The sequence below is a fragment of the Lissotriton vulgaris genome, unplaced genomic scaffold, assembly GCF_964263255.1.
Source record: "Lissotriton vulgaris unplaced genomic scaffold, aLisVul1.2 SCAFFOLD_2914, whole genome shotgun sequence".
Taxonomy (NCBI): domain Eukaryota; kingdom Metazoa; phylum Chordata; class Amphibia; order Caudata; family Salamandridae; genus Lissotriton; species Lissotriton vulgaris.
In genome coordinates, this window is record NW_028241756.1 from 105,737 (window position 1) to 131,450 (window position 25,714).

The 25,714-nt window shown below is 45.3% G+C and overlaps 1 protein-coding gene across 1 annotated transcript in view; it reads right to left on the minus strand.

The window, feature by feature from the left end:
• LOC147669889 (rho GTPase-activating protein 19-like) overlaps positions 1-25,714 on the minus strand; it is a gene marked incomplete at its 5' end in the record, with an annotated part of 203,955 nt that overhangs the window by 35,016 nt on the left and 143,225 nt on the right. The window contains one exon of the mRNA XM_086948173.1: positions 8,099-8,302. Coding sequence (XP_086804299.1) covers positions 8,099-8,302 — 204 coding nt within the window. The remainder of the gene's footprint in view (positions 1-8,098; positions 8,303-25,714) is intronic.

Sequence of the window (25,714 nt, forward strand, 5' to 3'; positions counted from 1 at the left end):
GAAAAACCTTAGAACAGATAGTGAGAATTTCTCTCCATGAAATTAAGGTACATATAAAGAGCATTTCTAATTGGATATTGGAAATGCACATTCTAGAAATTTGTTGCGATCAAAAAATCGTCCTGAAAAAAAGGACAGGCTTGCAAGGTGAACATTTAAAAATTTTCTTTAGCCAAGAACGAATAGTTTACCTGTCGGTGTAGTTTTGCAGCTTGAAGATCTTTCTGGATTCACTATGCAGTGCATTATTCCGCGGTCTAATGGTTGGGTCCGGAATCGTAGTCTTTTCTTTCTTTCTTTCTTTTTTCCCCCGTAGCCTAGGTGGGCGTCGACGTCCCACCTTTTGGTGTCCTTCCTGTGACGTCGGCACACTTTCTGCGGAAGCTCCCACCTTTGGGCGCCATCTTCGGATTCTTTTTTCTTGTTTTTGATTTCTGTTTGTGAATCCTTTGGCAATGTTTTCTAGTTCTTCCTCAAAGTAAATTATTTTTTCGCATTGTCATTTAAGGTGTCTGTATATCGTCCTTGTATTTCCACCTTCTTCTCCTGCCTCATCTTTCTGGCGGAGGTGGGTGGGTTCGCTAGTGAATCCAGAAAGATCTTCAAGCTGCAAAACTACACCTACAGGTAAGAAACTATTCATTTTACAGCATTAATCTTTCTGGATTCACTATGCTGTGCATAGACTTTGTAGCGGTTTGTTATTTTTGTGGCGGCTGGGTGAAGAGAAGCGTTGGTTGTTGAATATATGTTGAAGCACCTTCTGTCCTACTTGTGCTTCCTTGTTCATTTGTATATCCACAACATGTGCACTGAAGCCCATGTAGCTGCCAGGTTTATGTCTTGAATGGGTGTGTTAGCCAGGAAGGCTATTGTCGCTCCCTTCTTCCTGGTAGAGTGGGCTCGTGCCCCCTCTACTAGTACTTGGCCTGCCTGTTTGTGGCAGAATTGTATCGTTTGTGCGATCCATCATGCGATGGTTCCGTTCGTTACTGGTCTTCCCAGGAAACTGCTTGCGATGGACACAAAGAACTGCTTTGTTTTCATGTGCTCTTTAGTTCTTTCCATGTAATGCATTACTGATCTTCTAGCGTCCAGAGTATGTGGTGCCCTCTCTGCGCTTGTGGATGGTTTCTGAAAGAAGTTTGGTATTTGTATTGTCTGATTCATGTGAAACCTAGACACCACCTTTGGCATAAAGTGTGGGTCAGTTCTCATTACCACCCTATCATTGTGTATTTGAATGTAGGGTTCTTGCAGTATCAGCGCTTGCAGTTTGCTTACCCTGCGTAGCGAGGTGATTGCCACTAGAAAGGCTGTCTTCATTGTGAGCATTGTAGTGATGCCTTATGAATGGGTTCGAAAGGTGCCTTCATAAGCTCTGTTACGACTAAATTAAGGTTCCATGCCGGTGGTGGCATCCTTTTGGGTGGTGCTATCCTTTTAGCACCTTCCAGGGATATTCACTACTTGTGATGTAAAGAAGCTCTTTCCTGTCTCTCCTCTTGTGAAGGTTACTATCGCTGCTAAGTGTACTCTTAGCGAGGATGAACTTAGTTTTGCTTTCAGCAGGTGTGTCAGATATTTTAGCACCGTTGATTCCCTAGTCATTTTCTTGTCCAGCTTTTTCTTGCCGCACCATTGTGTGAACCTCTTCCATTTTGCCACATAACACTTTTGTGTGGTAGGTCTCCTTGCCTCTCGTAGCACCCGCAGAGTGTTCTCCGGTAGCCTTCGGTGTGCAAATTCTATGTCTTCAGGAGCCATGCAGCTAGGCTGAGGCTCTCTGGCTCTGGGTGTAGTACTTCTCCGTTTTGCATGGAGAGTAAGTCTTTTCTTTTCCCAAACTTGTGGGGTGTTACCTGCGCCATTTCCATTATTTGCGAGTACCAGGTCTGCCGTGCCCACTGTGGTGCCACCAGGATCAGTGTCATGTTGCTGGTTCTGCACTTGCGGAGTACCTTGGGTATCAGTGGTATCGGGGGGGAAAAGCGTAGTATTGTCTTTTGAGGGTTTACTGGTATCCACTGATCTCTAGGGCAGCTGGATCAAAGTCTTTGCACCGCCCTATCATAATGTCTATTTGAATGTTTATTGTTATCTCTAGAACTGTATTGTAGCTAGCTCAGACTCAGCACCGTCTTATATTTTTGTATATCTGAGTGTTCTCTGCTATTTCATGATCTCTATTTTAGTTAGATCAAAGACTCTGCACCGCCTTATTTTACTGTCTGAGTGTTTACCTGTATCTTATTAGCACATGACTGTTATCCTATTATGCTACCGTTCACTATACTGTACCCAATTATTATGTCTACTCACTCTCCTGTTTGCCCACTCCCCCCCGCCCCATGTGAAGCGCTCTGATATCTGTTAAGATCTTGTTTGCGCTATATAAAACTTTGAATAAATAAATAAATAAATAAATGTTTTGACCAGCTTATCCATAGGGCATTCCCCTGGGATTGTTCCTCTGGTTGCCTCGATGCGAAGTATCGGCATTTTGCATTCTGGTGTGTTGCAAATAGGTCTATTGTTGGTGTTTCCCACCTCCTGAATAGCCTTTGCGTTTCCTGTGTATTGAGCTCCCACTCGTGGGTTGCTGATGTCTGTCTGCTGAGCCGGTCTGCTTCCACATTGTCCTTCCCTGGTAGGTGTATGGCCAGTAGGTCTATTTTGAGTGGGATGGCCCATCTCCATATTTCCTACGCTAGGTTGGAGAGTGCCACTGATTGCGTTCCTCCCCGTTTGTGGATTTAGAACATCGTTGTTGTGTTGTCTGTTTGTATCAACACTCTCTGGTTGCACAGTTGTTTCTGGAAGGCCTTCAGGGCGAGGAGCACGGTCTTTAGTTCCAGGTAGTTGATGTGTCTGATCGCTGCTGGGGTCCACAGGCCGCTCACCTTGAGCTTGCTAATGTGTGCTTCCCATCCCATCTGGGATGCGTCTGTGGTGATGGTCACCGTTGGGGTTGGTGGTGTTAAAGGCTTCCCCTTTGTTATGTTCTCCTTGTTCCACCACGTTATCTCTTCCTGCACTGCGTGCGTTACAACCTCTAGATCTTCCCAACTTCCTGTAGCTTGTGACCAATGTTGTTGCAGCCATTCCTGGAATGGTCTTATGTGGAGCCGTGTATTGGGGACCAGGTGTATGCAGGACACCATCATCCCCATGATCTTGCTCGCTGTCCGCACGGTCAGAGCTCGCCCCTTCTGGTAGTGGCGTGTCTCCTTCAGCAGTGCAAGTGTTCTCTTGTCGCTGGGGAACACCTTGCTCTGTATGGTGTTGATCTGTGCTCCTAGGAAGATGTTCACTTGCTCTGTTTCCATTGAGGATTTCCCATAGGGTATGGAGAATCCCAGGTCTGTTAGTGTTTGTGACTCGCTATGCGTGTTCCTTTCATGTTCTGTGGGAACTTGCTTTTATTAGCCAGTCATCAAGGTAAGGGTATACTTACGTATGTGCGCTGCCATGGCAGCGAGGCATTTGGTGAAGACCGTTGGTGCGGATTTTAGTCCGAAGGCTAAGGCTGTGAACTGGTAGTGTTCTTTATAGATGGTAAATCTTAGTAGAGGTTTGTACTGCCTGTTCATGGAAATGTGCAGGTAGGCATCTTTGAGGTCTATGGTGGACATGAAGTCTCCGACCCTTATCTGAGGAATAACCACTTATAGGGGTGTCATTTAGAATTTTTGTGTTTTTATGTATCGGTTTAGGAACCTTAGATCCAGGATGGGTCTCAGCGTTTCGTCCACTTTTGGTACTAGGAAATAGTTTGAGTACACTCCCTTGTTTCTTTCTCTGAATGGAACTGGTTCGACGGCCTCCTTTTGGAAGAGTTCTTGTTCTTCTAGGAGTAGCGCTAGTTCTTTTGCTGAGTGTGCCTTCCTTTTTGGTTTTCTGTCTTGTGGTTTCTTTTCCAGTTCTATGCAGTATCCAAACTGTAGGATGTTGAGTATCTATTTGTCTGTAGTTATCCTCTTCAATTCCTGGAAGAAATGTTTTAGCCTGCCTGCTACGGGTGTTACATGATCGTTGATGCTTGGTCCGTATAACCCTCTTTTGTTGACCTTGTTGTGCCCCACCTACAGAGGGATCGTGTGGGTGGGCATGCTTGGTGGGATGGAGTCACTTTGAGGTGGGTTGCTCGCCCCCTCTTCTTGCTTGCCCTAGTCCGTTCGCCCTCCCGCGAAAGGACTAGGCAGAGGATGGTACGGCCAGGTTTCTTTTTGTTGGCCCTGCTGCGCTTGATTGTCGCCCTGATAAGCCTGCTGGAATGTCTGGTGTGACATTCCCGGCTAGTTCCCCCCACTTCCGTTTGGTCTCCGTGTCGGGGTACCCCTTCTCATTCCTCTCAATTGCAAGGCCCCCATGGACCTTGCAGTCTCATACACTGATGCCCCGAACAGTGTTTCTCCATTAAATGGGGTGCTCAAAATGTTGTTCTGTACTTCCGGCTTGAAGCCGGAGATCCTCAGCCAGGCATGCCTTCTTTCTGTGACCCTGATCATCATGAGCCTGCTGGATGTGTCTGCCCCATCCAAGGCTGATTTTAAGTATGAATTTGCTATATTCTTGCCTTGCTCCACCAGGTGTGACGCTCTTTGTTGATATTGCTCAGGGAGGTGTTTTAGCAGCTGTCCGACCCCGTCCCAATGATGGTATGCATGTCTGTTTAGTAGGGCATTAGAGTTTGCAATGCACCAGTGCACCGCTGCATTCCTCTCTACTTTTCTCCCAGTTAGGTCCATCCTCCTACTTTCTTTGTCTGGTGGTGGGCCTGAGGTTGTTGGAACTTTTGCCCTCTTAATAATGGAGTCCGCTGTGACAGATACTTGGATGCCGGGGGGGTGGGGGGGGGGGGGGGGGGTCGGCCTTAGAGTAGTGCTTGCATTTCTTCTCCGTCCTAGGTGTGACAGACCTGCAGTTCGCTGGGTGCTTGAATGCCTCCCTCCTTTGATCCAGGACACTTGGAAGCATGGGGAGGAATTGACTTCTTTTTTGAGCAGGCAGCAGGGTCTCTGAGAGGAAGCATGCGTTTGGTTTTTCTTCCTCCAGTTTGACTCCATAAGCAGTTGCCGCGTTCCTGAGGACCATGTTGTAGATCTCAATGTCATCTGGCGGCGAAAGCCTCGAAGGGTACATCTCCACGGCCTCTGCGGGACTTTCGGCGGCGAGGTCCTGCCACTCCAGGTCCTATGCCACTGACTATGCAGAGCCGAAACTCATCTGCTGGTCATATCCTCCTCCCTTGTCGTAGTATAGGCCCTCTTCCTCTAGGTGTTCCTGGGGCTCGGAAGTTATCGGCGCTTCTTCGGCGTCTAACACCTCTTCCTCCTCTATCTCGACGATCGTCTTCGGTTGTTTCGACGGAATCGTGCACCTTTTCATTTTTTCGTCGAACTCTCTTTTCCTTTGCAGGATGTTATCCACTTCAGCCACAAGCCTTCTCTTTTTTCTCTCCATTTCGGCGGCCTGTTCGGCGTCTAGTGTTTCGGCCGACCTCTTCAATGTAGTTGTCTACGTCGAAGCAGCCTTCGGGTCCTTCTCATTCGAAAGTCGAGCGGTCCTTTTCGGGGACGTGCTTGACGACCTTGGCTTTTCGCCAGCTTTTGTCATCTGGGAGTCCTTTTCAAAGGATCCGATGGGCTGTTTGTCCCTGGATGCAGCTGCAGCCGTCGAGATTTTCGGCGCCAGTGCTCCCTTCGTGGACTCAGACTGTTTTTCGAGAGTCTGACTCAGGCTTTGGAGAGTCTGTCGGGGTTTTAGGGGTGGACGTCTCTCCCACCTCTTTAGATGTTTTCTTCGGTCTCTACAACCGTGTAGTCATCTGGTCCCTCTGCGATGTTGTCCTCTTCGTCGCTGGAGAGGCCCAGGTCCCGAAGAGACGGATGTTGGCCTTTGCCTTGCATGTTGTAGTTGTCTCTTCTCCGTCTCTCTCTAACCTGGAGGGTCTTCGGGGTGAAGGCAGAGCAGGCGTTGCAATCCTTGCTCTCGTGGTCGACCGGTAGGCAGAGGTTGCAAACCGGGTGCTGGTCCTTCTGCGCGTACTTGTGGTGGCAGTTACAGCAGAATTTAAAATGTGTTTTGTCCATTCCTGCATTCAGGGGGCCCCCTGTGTGCGCATTTTCCGATGCACGTCAAAGTTCTCCTCCTTCTTTGTCGTCCGGGTACAGTGATCTTGTTTCTCTGTGTCTTCTCTAATCCTTTCTGTGTAAAATATGTCTTTTTCCTCTTCTTTTGCTCCAAAAACTCTGGAGCCTCTCGGTGGAACAATAATCTGAAGACGGCACCCAAAGGTGGAAGCTTCCGTAGGAAGCATGCAGACGTCACAGGAAGTACACCAAAAGGTGGGCTACGAAAAAAAAAATGTAAAGACTACGATTCCGGACCCACCTACTAGACTGCGGAATAATGCACAGCATACTGAATGCAGAAAGATTCACGCTGCAAAACTGGTTTAAGCACCTTAAGTCTAAAACAGGACTATTTTGTTCCTAGTGCCCAAAAACATATCTGAAGTACACTGCTCTTCCCAATTTACAAATGAGCACTCCATCCATGACACCCTTCACTAGAGAGACTGTATCTGGTCTTTGAGGAGGAAATTATGTTTAATTGCGCTAAACCACATCAGTTTTGGTAGGGGATATATTTACTTGAGGTTGTGACACAAGGATACAACTGTAAATTCTTAAGATACTAATTAAATTTATTTCAAGCTCAGGGAGAACATCTTGCACCATGCCTCCACAAAGTGCGGCATGGGTTAGCATGATGGAACCCAACTTTGTATAGCCTATCCTCGCCCTCATCGAAAAGGTTAGGCACATAAAATGGATGGTACTCAATCTGCTGGCGAGTCTACGTATTGAGTCATAGAACTTTGATCACACATGATACAGGAGCATTACTTTACTCACTATATATAGCAAACAGGTCCACAATCTCAAGTGCACATCTACTAGGCAGGTTGGAAATAGCCCATTTCTCTAGAAGAAAGACTTTGGTCACCCCCCTCCCCTCATACCTTCATTAAGGGGCTACAGCCATTACTCATCAGGTCCCCATATTTTGCTTCGACTTGCTTAGAATGCAAGTGGTACTGAGAGCATGAATGACAAAGCCCCCATCACATCTGGGTGCCAGCAGATTCCAGACCTCGTCACATCCAGATTTCTGAGGAATCACTTTAATTCTGCTCAAATGATCAAAGAATAATCTAGCGGGCAGCCTTTAGGAAAAATGGGTCCCCTTCAGGTGATTTGCATTTAAGTACCATCAAAGTGGAAACTGCCTTTTTTGCTGAGGCACTTAGGCAGTGCTCAGTTAGGTTTTTAATAGCGGAGACATGCATTTGAATGCCTGCCACAGTCTCCAAAGTTTGAATTGATAAAAAACGTTTCCATGCTGCATAGGAATCAGCAGTCCTGGAATGAGGAGAAAAGAACAGCTTCATTTGTGTAGCCAGTCCGAACACAGATTGCTTTCTGTGTTCGGACACCAAATGTGGCCATTACTCTGGTCTGCAAGCAAAGCAGGTCTTGGTGGTTTTTCCAACCAAATTTCTTTCCACAGGCAATCATAAGACACAGGACAGATTCTACATGTTCTTTATATGCAACACCCTTTGTTCAACCCTAAATAGCTGCAGAACCTAAATAAATAAATGTTGCCACACAAGAAGCAGAAAAGGGAAAAATACACTTTAGAAAAAGTTATAAAAGGCCAAAAGACTTTGAAAAGAAAACGTCTTGAGCAACAAAAAAAAACAAACAAAAATAGAATTCATCCTTGGAAGGCAACAAATGTGTAAATTCCCAAAGGTGCTCATAGGTCCCGCATAAAAAAAAATCTGAGGTAAAATGGCTTACTTAGGGCTGATCTCTCTGCTCTTAAGTAAGCTCCAGTCAACACAGACTCCCATTCTTGATGCATAATACATTATCTTATATCAGGTCCAATTTCAAACAGTAATTTGGACTGTGGTGTAGAGTTCAATTCTTAATGAAGTGTGGATCATTAATTTACATTAATGTCAAACATGTAATAACGGAGTGGTTTTGAAATTTGCACAATAATACAAGCTTCCAGGCACCTGTTTAATTAGTTTCTTCTTCTTTGCAGACTCAGGCATGTTATGGACATGACTGAAGAGCTCCTTCAGTGCTTCTTCGGTGCGAAATTGCGTTTCCTCCTGCTGAGCAGCAGTTGCAGATGAGGAGCCCAACCGGCTTCTTTTTTCAGACTTGAATAGCTGAACGTCTTTGAATCGTTGAGCTGGTAGCAGATCCAGATCATCCTGAGAGAGGTTCAAACATAAAAAGAAATAGCCATCAGATGACAGTATTTTTTGGCACTTTTAATCACCACCGCATTTGAAGTATCGGCCGCAAAAACACATTTAAATTACACAGGAACTGTTTTCTGTTCACTATTTTGTCCAACCAAGTAGTCCCGACCAACAATCACACAGCTTTTAAATGCATCTAGTTAAAGGCCAGAGACATTTAGAAGTCCCAAACTGGGGGACTGCATTTTGGAGCTCGGATCGCTCAGCTAACAAGAGGCCTTCATTCCCACCTACGTCAGCAAAATAAGTATTTGAAATTCTGCTGCCCATTTAAGATCTGGTTATTCTCACACAATGTATTGTGATTTTTAAAGTGTTCCCATAATGTTTTGTATACTTCAACGAGCTGCCAGGGGACATGCCATGTTATAGTACATGAAAAATAAAAATGTAGTCACAAACAATAGACACATCTAACGGTAATTGCCAGGACTGCAGTAATAGCAAGAGAATGAGCGAGCAAAGCACTACTGTCCAAACCATGAACAAGTTACATAAAGCAGTGGTGGCAGTGTACTGGATTTTTGTGAATCATTAGCGCAGCTAGACTTTTTTCTCTGTGTTAAGAACAATGTGGTTTAAGGACCTTGATCTTTTGAAGCTCACTTGCTATGTGAACCCCAGATCCTTGTGCGGAGTACATACATGTCCAATAAGTGTGCCGGACTCTGTGTAGTAAGAGTCTGAGTACTGGGACCAGTGGAATCCTTTTTGCATTGCCTTCGTACTTCTTAGTGGCGTACCCCCTCATTCCATGGTATTAATAGAACTTAATGCAGCCTGGGACACCCCGCCTTCATTCCTTACCGTCAGGGGGAATCCCCTGCATTCCTTGTGGCATAGGTAACACAGCGGACCTACGTCCTGCCCAAGGCATTCCATGTAATGCAGATAACCTACTTAACAATCCACGTGATGTAGGGGACCGGCTTACTACCGAAGGCGTCCATGCATTCCAGGTAACTATTAACCAGTACTTCCTTGGTTGCCATGTAACACAATGGGCATACATACTGGCCAAGGCTTTCACTAAATTTAAAGAAATACACAAGTGGCACATACTGTCTGGGGCTCTTCTCTAAAAATCCATGTAACACAAGTAATTTACCCACATACTGTGCAAAACTAGAATAACATTCCAGTTAGTCTCCTACAACCGGGGCCTCTCACATAAAGCGCCTATATACTTGCAGTTGCTTCCTTGCATTAGAGGTAGTGCAAGAAATATAATAAAATGTCGCATACTGAACAGAATGAAACTAAAGAACCTATATAGTACCGAAGACGTTGCTTTCCAATTAACACTAGGGGCACATATGCTGCCTGGGCTCTTCGCCTTCTGTCGCTTACAAAACTGTGAAAGATGTTGATTAGGTTTGCTTCAAAGCACATAGGCACAACTGTTTTTATTACCTTTTTTTTAAAGGTTTTTTTAAGGCAGTACACAATAAATGCATTTTTAATGTGCATTGTAATATTTCTGCAGTGTGGGTTATGCTTTTTTGGGAGGGGCTGCCAATGGGGAAGTAACTGTTGCAACCTTAGGTGAAAAATTTTTCAACTAAATTATCAAATAAAATAATGACATATTTCTACAAGAAGTGCCGCTCTAAGTCGTATCCTTTAGCTGGGCTGATCCCTTGCTGAACTCTGGGGTGTATCCTGGACATTGCTGATCTCGGGCTGTTGACTGCCTGACTCCGCCGCTTCATGGGACTGCAAGGACCAGCGTGCCTTGCAGCTAGGTGATCCGCCGTAGCTGGTCCTCTTCCCGCCTACATTCTCCTGCTCTTCAAAAACGACTTGCAGCCCCCGCTCCGCGGGAGCCACTCTAAGTCGTATCCTTTGGCTGGGCTGATCCCTTGCTGGACTCTGGGGTGTATCCTGGACATTGCTCATCTCGGGGCTGTGGACTGCGTGACTCTGCCGCTTCGTGGGACTGCGAGGACCAGCGTGCCTTGCAGCGAGGTCATCCGCTGCAGCTGGTCCTCTTCCCGCACACACCCCATTTGGTACTTAATAACGTACACTCCCGCGTTTCGCGGGACGCGCGCGGGAGAAGCCCGAGCCAAGGGCGGGCCCGTTTAAGCCCGTTCAAGCACGTACAAGGACGGGGCGGGCCACCGCCTTTACATTTTTTAAAATCAGAGTTACCCATTGCATGTTGTATATTCGTATTATCGTCTCGTTTCCATCATAAATGGCAACAAAGGAAGGGAGTAGTAAGGCAACTAGCGCAAACTTAATTGGATCCATGGACAAATTTATTACTAGGGTAAACACCGCAATATATCAGGGTATTACACTGATGGGAGAGGCGGGTTTCACAGGACCTGGCACTTGCAAGAAGATAATCAATGGGGCACATAGCTAATGCCAGGTCTCCTGCAAAACATGGTAAACAAAGCAGCATCGGTGCATCTGTCATTCCGGAATTCTCAAGCACCAACTTTGCTGTTTGTGACCTTGACCATTCCTCTGAAGGGAACTAACTTATGGTCTCTGATTTGCTATTGATAACTCCTCCCGATTTACCAACTGAGGCAAGTCCTGTTAGGGAGCACAACACCAGGCAACTACGGGAAAGACGTCAAGGAGCCATCCCTAAAACCAAACAGGGACTGGTCGTAGTCACTGGCCGTAAGAAGGAGAAATTGTTTACACGTAAGGGAACAATATACATTGAAAAGGGGGAGGCTCCCGTGACTACTCCGGTAATTGTACACACACCCAGGAAAGCTATAACATCCGAGAGTCCCGTCGCAGGTTGAGGGTGCGAATAAGAGGTCAGCCATTTGGGGGGGGGGGGGGGGGGAGGGGGATATGGAGGATTCCCTCCTGATTAAAATAGGCGATCTATTTAGACTTCTACTTCGCCCAGTTGAAGAGAGGCTAACTAAGATCGAAGAAAAACGAAATAAAATTGAGTCTGTATCAAAGGGAATGGTTGACTCATTTAATAAAGTAAACTGAGTTGACGCCGAAACCCCCCCAAACGACCATCACGGAACGGGAGCTGTCATTGATTCTAGAATCCCGCTAGCCATGCCCACAGACACATAGGCCATAGCTGCTTGCCCAACTACGGTACCGGTAAAGGACGTAGTTTCAAATCATAGCAAAATAGTACGGCCGAAAATGGGAGATGGTGCTCCAATGGAGCCACCTGCTAGGGAAGGAATTAATATTGATCTACCACCGGAAGTAAGCCCGTACTTGGTAGTTTTAGCAGGGGTTCCGGTACTGAGAAAAGACAAGCATGAATCTTTTGCATCCCTAAGGAAAAAGGTGGTGGATTGGCTTAATAAAAATAGACCACTACCACTGCACATATCGAGTAAAATACTCATGGTGCAAAGGGTATCTTGGGTGGGACATCTGGCCAAGGATAATAGGGGGGACTGTGTTCTAGTTAATTTTGAAGACCCTAGGACAGTGGGATACATCTGTAACTGGAAAAGCCAAAGTCTAGGAGTTTCCATTCTATCCCTCCCACTGTCCTATTTTTATCCCTCTGGCTATATCCCAATCACAGGTGAAGGCTGGACACTAATGCAGCGGAAAGGGGGGAGATCGAATCATGGGGGTCGGTTGGAGTCCCTGCTTGCCCCGTCCCAAACCTGTCAAAATCGATTAATGGACTGGAGGCTGTAGATTGACTCACAGAACATGTAGGGGCCTCTTCAACCACACCTGCCCCACTGAGAAGCAGTATTACCAGTCCCCTTAGGCTTTCCCAGTCCCAAACTCTTGTACCTCCAACTCTGGTTTTAGCTATGCAAGGGGGTAACAAAGAAAATGGTCAAGGTCTCGACTACCCCTCCGGTGCAGCGGTTTTCCTGGATACCGCTGCACCTTTAAGAAGCAGTATTGTTGATCTTCCCAGGACTTCCCAGTCCTTATGCTCTGAATTGGTAAGTCCATCAGCAGCAACTAAGGGAGGTAGCATGGAACCTGGACAGGGCTTAGTCTTGACTCACGGTGGTGTGCTCCCCTGCAGTGGTTCTATTAGAAATCTTAAAATTATTTCATGGAATATAGCGGGTTTGTGCAAAAAGTTATCCCTTCCGGACTGGAATATTTTTATTGGTGATTATGATTTGTGTATATTCCAGGAAACATGGAGTCTTGAGCCACTGTACAAGCCCGGTTATTCTTCTTTCCATGTACCAGCTATTTCCTCTGGGCGTGGCCGTCCATCTGGAGGGTTGCTAGTGTGGGTTAAGGTTGCGCTTAACTGTAAAATTACTCGACATCAATGTGCAACTATGGACTTGATGAGACTTACAATTAAGGACTCTAAGGACAGTGTCACTCTAGAGCTTTTTAATATTTATGCCAGAGGCCTGCAAGGGGGGGGCTAAATCTCCAACTATTTCCCTTTTGTCCGAGTTACTTTTATGCTGCCCTTCTGACTCCCTGTCTTTGATTGCCGGCGACCTAAATTGCACTTTCGAACCCCTGATGGTCGATGGTGCAGGTGGAACACACGATGAGGATGCTAGATGGGGCATACTGCAATTATTGATTCCACCAGTTAAGAAGTGGTCGCAGATTGTTATACAATTGAATGCATTAATGTTGGAACATGGTTTAACAGCAGTCAACGGGCGCACGCCCTCTGATTACTTGGGTGCTAACACATACAATAGGGTCTCCTGCCCAAGTAGAATTGATTACATCTTGGTTGATAAAAGGTTGTGGAAATATGTGAGTGATATGTCGGTCATTCCATCTATTCATAGTGACCATAACCCTTTGTCCCTTTGCATGCGGGATTGTTGCAAAATGTGGAGCGTCAGAGTAGTAGTAGACCTAGGATGCTAACAAAGGCAATCACACCCTCTAACTGCAAAAGGTATATCAAATGGCAAAAATTCATCTTGAATGAACATAAAACTAATGCTCTTGGGGAGATTGTAAGAAACCAGACCTTGAAATATTCTGCAGCTTGTATAAATGAGCAGGGACCCCGTGGGGCAGAGACAATCTATGTCTAAACAATCGACAAGATGGGTGCTCTTTTCCTGGAGACTCGGGCTTCAAAGCACTCTGATAGTAGGAAACCAGTAGCGAAGTGGTATAACAAGGATTGCAGGTGAAAAAAATCCATACTAATATTTGCTATTAAATCCTGCAATGCCACTGAGGTTCGCTTAGCACGACTCCAGTATAGACAAGCCATATCTGTGGCAAAAAGGGAATGGGAGGAGCTAAATTGGGACAACCTGAAGACAGCAAGCCAGTCTAAGAATGGAGAACTGTTCTGGGCTTTGGTTAGAAGATCTAATGGCTGCGATCCCGATCAAATACCAAGTCACATTACTGATAAGGAGTGGTTCGATCATTTCAGGAGATTGTATGCTGGGGGCGAGGATATAGAGATTATCGGGGGCCTCAGGTTATGCTTCAGTACTCATGTCAACTTCCCCAGGCTCCTTTGACCCTTTAGGGCAAAAAGAGGTGTTGGCGGCCATTCACAAAATTGTATCCGCAAAGGCACTGGGACAGGATGGTATACCAGGTGATCTGTTCCGTGCCAATGCTGAGCAATGGGCCAAATGCTTTTCCATTCTGATTAATGCCCTCCTTCAGGGCTCTCCGGTCCTGATTTCTTGGAAGGGGGCAGTGGCGATTCCAATTTACAAGAGGGGGCCCAGGGGGGGACCCCGCCCACTGTCACCCAATCAGTCTCATTGATGCTGGTCAGAAGGTGGTTGGTAGGGTCCTCCTGGAGAGGATCCTTTCATGAGCGGAGATGAGCAATATTATCTCGCAATTTCATGCGGGGTTCAGGGCATGCACAAGTACTATCGATCTGGCCTTTAGGCTGGTTTTGTTGCATTGGAAGGTTGTAACTATTGGCAAGGGTGGTCTTTATCTCGCATTCATCGATGTGAAGACCGCCTTTGATCTGGTTCCCTGAGAGCGCCTTTGGATGGTCCTGCGGGAGATGGGGTTCCCGCTGCCCATTTTGAACCTTTTGGCCCGCATGCATGATGGAGACTATGCTTGCATCAGGGGGGGCACCCAGGACCAAAAAACAGACAAAATTCCAGTAAACAGAGGTGTCCGCCAGGGACGCGTAGTGGCCCCAAACCTTTTCACATTATTTGTGAATGGGGGGGGGTTCATTTTTTAACGGAAATTAACACTGATGCCCCGGTCTTGGCTGGGGATAAAGTCCCTGTTCTACTTTTTGCGGACGATACGCTGTTGGTATCAAAAACTCTGGCGGGGTTACAGAAGCTCTTAGATCGTTTGTCTATTCTGTAAATTGAGGGGCCTAGTAATTAATCCAACAAAAACTAAGCTCCTCTATTTCACCCTAGTAGGTCAGTTAAATCCACGCTCTCACTCGATGGAGTGCCCCTAGAGCGCGTCAAAGTCTTTGACTACCTGGGAATTAGAATCTCAGATCAACTGAAATGGCAGGCGCACATTGAAAAAATGGCCTTAAGCCACAAGCGAGTTCTGGGAGTCATTGGGAGGGAACATCGAGCCTCAATATCCAGACCCATAGCCCCTGCTCTGGAGATTTATGCTGCAAAGGCTGTTGGCTGTGCGTTATATGGAGCCGAGCTCTGGGGCTTTAAAAATGTTGATGCCCTTGTCACAGCTGAAAACAAGTTCTTTAGAGAGCTTGTCTCACTTCCCAGGAGAATCCCCACTAGACCGCTCTTGAGTGATATGGGCCGTCGCTCAATCAAAGATTTAATTACTTTGCGCCAGCTTCTCTATTGGGTTCGCCTGTGGCGTACTCCAGAGTTGTCTACTTATGCCAACGGTCTAAGAGAAGTAATGAATCTTCAGGGGTCGCACAAGATCGTCTGGCTAGCCAACATGAAAAGGCTCCTAGTGGCCATTGGTTTTAATACTGTTTGGGAGCCAGGGGTTTCGTCGTCAAAAATGGAAATTAAGAGAGCTTATTGGACATGCATTGACAATCTGGACCACAGAGATACTAACTTGGGTAGACTGACAGATGAGTTCCGCCTGCACAAGAAAGCGCATCGTCTTGAACCCTATCTGGATTTCATTAGGAAGCCTAGAGACAGGGCACTTTATATTTAGTTCAGAATGGGATCTCTTCCTGTTCGAGAACGTACAAGCAAATGGAAACCGCCTAACCAAACGCCTGCTGAATGCCCATATTGTAATGATGTTCTTAAAAATATTCCGCACTTTTTTTTTGTATGTCCAGCTTATATTAAACCCAGACTGAAGTGGTTAAAACCTGTCTGCCAGCAGCTCAAGACCAGGAACCACTCGTTTGCTCTCAGAATTTTGCAGACAGATGCAAATACTACGATAGCCTGTGGGGTGGCAAAATGTTTAAGCTGGGCATGGTTGCTTAGACTGAAAAATGTACGCAGATTCTGTATGGCTTTCAGTTCTTAACTTTTCTACAAAGCTGTTATTGGTTTAATATATTTTTATTATCTTTGTAAAATTGATTGTTAAAGTGATTTTTCTCGTTTTTGTGTAACTTAAATGAATTGTGATTTTAACTTTAAATGTGCTTTTAAGATATTTCATATCGAAATAAAGCTTTGTACTACTACTTCTACAAGAAGAAAGAACTGGTTGGTTCAGTACATGGGAATTTAGTATCCAATCAAATGTATTGGAGGGGAAAAAAGTATGCTCACGGAGTGCAGCTCAAACTTTCCTTAAACCCTCTTGGACAACCGAGAAGTGCTATTTCTCACAAATCTGTAGGTAGAAAAACTGGTTTGGCATTTCTTTTGTTTCCAGTTGTTTCTCTACGCTGTATGCAAAAACAGCATTAGTGTATGGTGATGATTCTCACAGCGAGGTAGTCCCCAGACTAGCCTTAACCACTCACAACAGAAGCACACAGAGGTGTGAACTGTCTGCACCTGGCTATGAACAGCCACAAAGAAAGTGACTAGGAAAAAGATAAAATGGTCGTTTTGTCTACAAGACCCTTCTCACTCAGAACAACAGACTGCAGCCCTTCACCTCACCATTCACAAAGTGGTAGTGCTATATGAAGACTCATCATCAGCCCTTCTCAGCAAAAGTAGCTGAATTTCTATAGGAGCACTGTCTCCTTTGTCCTAACTCCATGGTCTAGGTCTCCTCCCTCCTGCATCTCTCTTGATAAACTTCCACTGTCTGGAAAAAGAACATCACCCTCGTCATGTGCACAGAACAGGCCAAAGGCATTCAAATGGAACCCACAGGCCTTCATCACTCTGCTTCTCTTATACATTTAAAGCATTGACTACAATGGCAAATACACAAACATGCACAACATATGGGATTAAGTAACAAGGTATAAATCTGACTGAATTGGTAAGACACTCTCAACCAGAACCAAATATCTATTTTTTGTTAGTGAAAAAGGAATTAATTACAGAATAGTTCGGTAGATATTTAAATGAGACGTCTCTATTGTCAGCACCAACTCCTCCTCTGCAGAATACAGACCCTGAATCAACGATGGGATACTCCAGACTATGTTTAAAAGAGCTGCTCTAGGCTTGGCACACAGCAGGGTCAGACTTTTAATGTTTAAATTATGTGTACACTTCGAAGTGCTTCTTTAATCTGTCTGCCCCAGACATGGAGTACTATGTATATGGTTTCTTTCTAGAGCTTATGTCCTCTGATTGCTTGCTGTCTCTGAAAACCTTCTATCACTAAGATCCTAAAACCCTGCATGATAAATTGAACTGGATTCCTTTCCTTTCTTCCGAGTGTCCCTCTCACCTTCCATCTTCTGCTTGTCTGACTCAAATCATTCTTATTGTAATTCTGCAATTGGCGGACACATTTCATGGACCACAACCTCTCGTCTTTAAAATCCTATCCCGGTATCCCAATGTTACCTAACCTCCACATCAAACATTCACCTGAAACCACTAATGATCGCACCTAACTGGTGTCAATATAATCTATCGCTAAGTAACTGGAGTAAATGCAAGCATTTTGTTTTCTCGTGACTTCATGACTAATTGCAAGTACCACTCGATTAACTGATAACCTTTGGTTTGGGAGTAGCATACTGCTTGTCGTAAAGTACTTCAACTCTTCGTCATGGATAGTAAGCGCTACATGAATGCAATGACAATTACAATCTCAGAGCCCTTCATTTGCTGCCAGTTTGATAAAGGATCCTCTTTAAGTGATTGCCTTTGACCCAAAGGACTTTGTATTCTTGTGGCCCACATTATCTGGCAGATAGGATCAAGTTTTATGATTCACCCAGTGTCTTCTCCTTTTCTCATGCCGCACTGGCAGTGGTGCTTCCATGACAAGTCAAAAGCACTAAATAGTCCCAGCCATGTGCGGGGACCATGGAGCACTTCTCCAATATATCTTCTGAAGTGTAGATGTTTGCCTTTCTTCAGGAAGGACTGCAGAGCCACTTAAGGTAGAATAATATTAAGCAGCCTGTAGGAGACAGCTACAATGGTCAAATTCTTCTTTTTACAGATAAAAAAAAAAGGGTGCTAGGAGAGGTGTATATACATACTAGCAGCCCGTCCTGACCTTGTCCGGGAGCAATCAGGCTTCAGGGTCCCCGCCCGCCACGGCCCCCGCCCGCCCCGACATTGTCCGTGGGTCCCCAGGAGTAGCAGCCCATCCCGACCTTGTCTTCAGGGCCCTCGCCCGCCCGGACATTGTCCGTGGGTCCCCCGGAGCCTTACCTCATCCGCTGCACCTCCCCGCGCTCCTGAGTTCACCGGTCCACCGCTCCTCGCCGCCTTTCCGCCGCTCCTCCCCGCGCTCATGTCCGCCGCTCCTCCTTGTGCTCCTGAACGCCGCTCCTCCCCGCGCTCCTGATGTCAGCACGCACGTCGCGGCCGGCGCTACTTCCATGGGACTACTTTTTTTTTCTCGTAAATTTTTTAAATAACTTATTTTTTTAATTTATATAGCCTATGTCCATCTACACACCCTGACAATTACAACGATGTATCGGGTGTGTGGATTGGCGCTGTGGTTCCCGAGTTTACCCGCCTCAAAGGTTCAAAGTTCTTCCTTTATAATAGCAGTATAGATATAGATAAATGCATAATGCTTTTGTAAAGCAATTCAAATGTCTTTCACAAAAGCCTTTTTTTGAAGAGTATAGAAATGAATAAGCACAAGACAGTGTAGTCTCATAGACTGCCATAATAAGAGCTGAAAATTGAAGTGGTGCCTTTAAGTCCACAGAGACCTCCAGTATCCCATCATGCTTGGCTAGAGGCAGTTAACTCTGTTCTTTTTGAGGCAAAGAATGAGGATATGTAGATGATCTACGAGTATCTCAGTCTATTCCATTGGGAAGGAGGGAGGAATGCTTATGACTTTTCATGGAAATACTCCTACGAGAGTACTGGAGTTACAGGTAAGAAATTATTCCTTCTCCTGTAGGGGATTTCCATGTAGAGTCATAAGTACTGCATCGAATAGCAAGCCTATCACTACTTATAGCGATGGGGAAGGAGTAGTTTCTTACCTGTAACTCCAGTTCTGTAGTAGGGGTATCTCGGTTATAGTCATAATCTAGTGAATACTCCCGCCCATGTGCGTGGACCCCGGAGAAAATCAAAATAATCTCTTAAGCTGTCTTCTGTGCAATTCTGCATAGACACTTAAGAGAAAATTAAAGACAATAATGCAGCATATACCTGTAAGGCTACACTGTCCAGTACTTCAACTAGACATGCAAAGGAAATTCCACCAATATCACCTGTAACACAGTCTGCTAAGTTTCATCCATAGAGAAACTTCCCCTTCACAAAATCCTTGGAATGATGAGAGGAAGGGATGGACAGACAAGCCCCATAGGCTGCCATTATAGGTCTAGAAAAAGGGATACTGTGCCTTTAAGGAACTCTCCAGAGACCCTTCGTATCCCATGATGCACAGCAAACTCCTTTTACTTTCAGTTCTTTTTGAAGGTGTATAAAGCAAGGCCTGTAGCATACAATACAGTACCATTTTTTCCACCGGGGAGGAGGGCGGGCGCTTAGGACTAGAACAGAGATACCCCTACTACAGAACTGGAGTTACAGGGAAACTACTCATTCTGTATTAGGGGATCTCTGTGTATAGTCATAATCTAGTGAATAGAATGGCAAGCCCATCCCAACCACAATCCGGCGGTGGAGAAAAAGACAACACCATTACTGTGCAAACAGATAAATTAACGAAGCCTGCCCAACCTGAGCACCTGCTCTGGCATCAGAGTCCAGACAGTAATGCTTAGCAAAGGTATGGACCGACTTCCACGTGGCAGCCCTGCAGATCTCTGCAATGGGAACATTACATAGCAAAGCCGTAGTAGCCGCTTTGCCCCCTGGTGGAATGAGCCTTAGGCTTACCTCCTAAGGTCTTATCAGCCTTCTGGTAACATAACTGGATACAGGACACAATCCACCTGGAGATGGACTGTTTAGAGGGAGCAAGACCAGTCCTGACCGACCCATAGATAACAAACAGTTGGTCTGACCTACGAATCACCTTGGTCTTATCCAGATAGAATTTCAACACCCTTCTCACATCCAGGGAATGAAGAGACCGTTCCGCTGGAGTGGAAGGATTCTGGAAAAACGTAGGTAAAGTTATAGTCTGATTAACATGAAAATCAGATCACCTTCCGAAGGAACTTAGGAGGAGTACGCATTACAACCTAAGCAGCATGAAAAACAGTATAAGGTTCTTGACAACATAATGCCTGAATTTCACTCACCCTTCGGGCCGATGTAATGGCCACAAGGAAAGCCACCTTCCACAACAAGTGCTGCAGTGAAGCCTTATGAATGGGTTCAATAGCGATCCCCCCTGCTTGTTGAGGTAATACATTGTGGTCGTATTGTCTGTCTGCCTGCACAAGCAAGGAATTGGTTTGGAAGGACGGATGAAAGGCCTTCAGTGCCAAGTGAACAGCTCTGAGTTCCAGGAAATTGATGTAGTACGTGGATTCCGCTGGGAACCACGTACCCTGGATCTGTAGATAGTCTGAATGCGCTCTCCAGCCGAGGAGAGAAGAGTCTGCGACGATAGTCTGACTCGGAATGTCCTTGTGGAATGGAACCCCCTTGAGGAGCTTCTCCACTGAGCACCACCATTTCAGAGACTGTAGGGCGTGAAGGGACAGCCTGATCTGGTCGTCCCAGCTCCCCCGCCTCTGATCCCACTGGTCCTCCAGACATTCCTGCAGCGGCCTCATATGGATCTGTGCATGTGGCGTGAGGAAGATGCAAGAGGCCATCGACCCCAGTAGAGAAGACACTGTCCTCACTGTCGTAGATGGAGCAGCTATGAGAGCCTGAGCCTTCCAAAGGATCGATAAGAGTCTCTCCTCCGAAGGAGACACGCTTGCTGACAGAGTGTCGAAGGAGGCTCCCAAGTACTGCAGGCACTGGACAGGAGTCCGAACAGACAGACATGTTTATGCGCAATTCCAGTTGATTCAGCAGAACAGCCGTCCTGTTGAAGTGCAATTGTGCTTCCTAGAAGGTGGAGGCTTTGATCAGCCAGTCGTCCAGGTACGGGTAGATAAACACCTTGTTCTTTCTCAGGTGCGCTGCTACCACCGCCATGCACTTTGAGAAAGTCCTGGGAACAGACTTCAGTCCAAACAGTAGTACGGTGTATTGATAGTGATTGGTGCCGACCGGAACCGCAGGAACTTACTTTGTTTCTGTGCAATGGGCACATGGAAGTATGCATCTTGTAGGTCTATTGCGCAAAGCCAGTCTCCCCTATGCAGCTGAGGATAATCTGGTACAAAGACAGCATGCAAAACTTTTCTCTGCGAATCCATACGTTTGCCTGTCGCAAATCCAGAATGGGCCGGTACTCGTTCTTGTCTTTCTTGCGTACCATAAAGAACCGTGAGTAAAGACCCTTTCTCCTTTGAGACAGAGGTGTGGCGTTCTAATCTAGGACCCTGATCGATACTGTGACCTTATGACCCTATTCGGCTATAAATCCATTTATTCCCTATATTGGCATAACCGTTCAAGTGCAATATTCAGAAACTCGTCTCTGGCCTCACACGAACAGAGTCACATTCCAGAATAGCTTTCTCTGCCACTTCCTTTGCAACCAATTAGTGCAATGACATAGCAGATGTTACTATCTGAGATTCCTAGATTAACACTCCGAGTTCTTCAACAAGATAAAAACTCAGCAAACCTGGAAATCCATGCTTGCTGTGTTTTGATTAGTAATAGAACTCTGATAGGCGATCACTTCCTAGTGACATCTTTATTGACGTCTTATGTCCAAAAACTTACGTCAAACCAGGCACCTTTCAGGTATAAATATTACCAACGTTGCCTTAAGCAAACGCTGTGCTGAAGCTATCAATGCTTCTGTGTAGCTGTCTGCCGTTGTTTCGCTGAAGCTGATGCTGCCAGCTATCTCGCTGCTGCTGAAGCTGTCATGCTGATGATATCATAGCTGCTATCGCTATTGCTATTACTGCTAACTAGCGAACGATGGTGTGGTGAACCTAGGAGCTGAACAGCCGTCCCCTGCAAGAGCCCAGCAGATGCAAGCTGCCCGCGGACGCTGCCCCTCCTCCTCCTCCTCGACGCGCTGAGAAAAGACGCTGTCTTTCTCCTGCAGAGAAATCCAGCTCCGGCGTTTCTAGTCTACCCTTGCGGGTGACTGGGATATCGAGTCCTGAGGGAGATACCAGACCTCCATCATTCTATTCCAGAGGTATGGTGTTGACTAAACCCTTAAGAGAGAATTCTTGAAGCAAACCTTGGCAAAACCAACTTAAACTAAATCTACTTACTTACTCCCCTCCCAAGTATTAGGCTTAGGTCAGGTACACTGGGGTAGGCGTACTTAGAAGCACCAGTTGAGTATTTTAGCCTAATGTATATATGAATGTATATATGTTTTATTCATTTTAAACCATTGTATGGCTAAGAAACCATATCAATGCTTTTACAGTATTATTTCGCAATACTTATCTTACTGTACGTACTTTTTATAATAACAAGTCTTGCAATTGTGGCAATTCATTTCTCTTGTACGAGAAGACTGTTCAATAAATGTTACCCTTTATTGACTAACGCCCGTCTCTCTATTCTCTACATATTGTGAAAGTAATCTGCACCAACCTGACTGAGTAAAATAACTGTCTATTGTTTCACACGACCCTAGAGATTGACTTTTGATCTGAGGAGCAAAGTTGTCATGTTGCATGGTTGTTGGAAAACTGAATCCCTTCTTGGCTGTGCCAGGGAAGCTGATCACTTCCTATTTCAGTCAAGAAAGTTTCCAGTGACCTCTGAGCTAGTTGGTAACAAACCCAATTAAGTTTAGCATAGTCAGTGGAGGCCTGGAAGATCCGCACTTCTACGTCGATACTACTGTTTATGTTATTCCAATGCGCAGGGCCTATTGGGAAAATAGGAACTACACTACATGGCGCCCAAACGTTTGGTAAGGCGATAAACTAACGCAAGACGTTAGAGTAACTCAGTCGTGCATATTTCACACAGACCCCTTTCTCCCGTAAATACTCCAATAGACGTCTGGAGTGGGTGAAAGGTTAAAATCCGCCCAAACTCAGTAGGAAGAGATTCCTATGTAAAGCTCTGGTTTATTCAACGTTGAAGGATACAGTGTCCCAAAATATTGTGCACCTAATCTTTGTCTCCTTGGAGACCTACTCTGCAAACCTTGCATTTATAAAATGCCAGGAGAAAACGGAACCACTGGGGCCGCAGTAGATGACTCAGCAGGGTCCCGACGACACAGACCCGGATGCAATTATCATCCCGGTACATTTAAGAAAGTCTATAACTTTAAAACTTCTAGAAACCGGACTGACACCACAAGGTGGTACAGTAATTTTCGTGATAGAGGCACACAAATATCGGCAGACAGAGGTATTCTATTCATGGATAAACTTTCCAGCGGCAAACGCTAGAACAAAAGAGTTTCACTATTACAAAATAGAGAAACCTCCGGATGAATACGCTCCTTTCGAGGAGACTGAAATCCCACTAAAATTCCAAGAGCACCTGCTCTGGTTTAATGGCGCCCTAAAACAATGATTATATTACCAGGCTCGGTCCACTAGGTAGACCAGGAGCAACGTGGCAGGTTCTAGCTAGCTACACACCACATCCGGACATTGCAAAAATGTCAAAAGAGGAGCTGTTAGTACAGCTAAAAACATTAATAAAAATACATAGGCAATTAGTCCAATATGTAATGCGGACTGCAACAGTCCAACCAGCTGTAAATGTACCACAGCTGACCCCTCATCAGGGGAACACTAATAAAATTACACCACAGAACATACAGTCATGTCTTGGTAAAACACCCGTAAAACGGGAACAAATTCCTTTCTGGTTAGCACAGAAAATCACTCAAATAAAGGCAGTATTTCCGGATACTACCCCTATAGAGAAGCACAGAATCTTGACCATCTGCCTTTTTATGGGAATCGCACCACACGTGGAGGACTGCGACACTTGGGGTACAGTCTTTGCTTCCATTTACACAAAAACACATGGTGTTCCGTCTATGGCGGTAATACCGGATGTGCTAAAACAGATTCAGAATGAATACGGTCCAGAGCCCGCTTTAACTCTTGGTATGAAATTACTGAAAGACTTCAAGCAGGTCTCGGCTATATTATTAGCCAATATAAAGGGAGAAGCAGCATCTGTGGCGATCCGCCAGAAGTTGAAGGAAACAGATATAACAGATCAGCCAGTTGAGCTTGCCAGAATCATAGAGAAATGCTATGAAGAATTAGGTAGAGACAGCTTGGGTGGAAAACCAGTAAAGCCCCAACTGCTCGAAAATCCTGAAAAATTATTTATTAAAAATAATTTAAACACTCCTAAAAAGAGCTGGGATGGAAATAAACAATCCACTGCCAAGGAAAAGTTTTCCAGTCCAGAGGAAGGTCTCCTCGACGGAGGGAAAGAACTCCGACTCGAGAACACCAGTCTCCCCAGAGGGAGCCCTCTGAGAAAAGATACAACCTTAGAAATAGGGATAATTTGTATAACCTGATAAATATCAAAGTATTGATGCACGTCCCTCTCGATCTTTTTCGCAGAAATCGCAAAGAAGAGGACGGTCAGACCCAGGAGAGCACACCAAATCCAAAGACAAGGAACCTGTTCAGAGTAAAAAATCTCAATTTCCAAAAAAGAAGGTAGCCAGTATTAGAGTAATCAACCATGCCGAGAATACTGAGGATACAGTTGAAAAACGGGGAGTGGGCATTGACAATGTTGGACAGTGCAGCAGAAATCAGTATAGCCCGCAAGATCTTGAGTCATCTGGAGACAGTGGACACGAATGAATACATTCAGGTTGAAACTGCCGACACCAGACTTAGAGAGCCCCATAAGATATACAAAATAACATTGCGTATAGAGGGTGATAAGACTAGGAAAATAAAGGGTCTATTTTGGGATAAACTCTCAAAAGGCTATGATATTCTGTTAGCTGAAAAAGATTGGCCCCCAGAGTTTGTCAGGGAGTACCCTCGTGGCGAAGAAGTGATTATGCCTGCCTTCTCGAATCACATTCCGATTCACAAAAAATATACTTATGCAAGGAAATGGGCAGTAGCCCAGGCACCGGCATTATATAAAAATCATGTAGGATGGGATGAGGACTCACCTCCTCACAAAATCCAATTAAAAAGTGAACCAACTGCCCAACGGCAGTATCCCATTAAGCAAGAAGCTAAAAAACAAGTCAGGGAGATCTTAGATCAACTTGAATACCAGGGGGTGATTGAAACATGCACCTCTCAAATGAACAATCCTTTGTTTCCTATCTCCAAACCAGACAATTCATATCGTCTAGTTTTGGACTACAGACACCTTAATACATGTTGCAAAACTTTTGCAGTACAAAACTCGCATAGTGCAGCCCTAATGAATAACATAGTTAGGAAAAAATATAAAACGACATTAGACATATCTAATGGTTTCTTTTGTCAAAACATTGCACCAGAAAGCAGATACTTGACCGCTTTCTCAGCATTTGGGTCGCAGAAAAAATTCTGTCGACTCCCACAGGGGTTCAAGAACAGCCCAGGACTATTCTCAGCTAGGGTAACAGAGTTACTACAAATATATGATGATGAGGCATTATCTTACGTAGATGATATCTATCTCACAGACGACGACTTGGATACTCACTTGAAAAGAGTGAACACCATTATACTTGGGTTCGCAGCAGAGGGTTACAAATTCAACTTTAAAAAGGCTCGAATTGCCCATCTGACAGTACTATTCTTAGGGTACGAATTATCAAGTGAAGGAAAAAGCCTAGCGGACAACTTCTTAGAGAAGTGCGCTGTACTCCAAGCTCCAAAAACGCTGAAGAATTTACAAT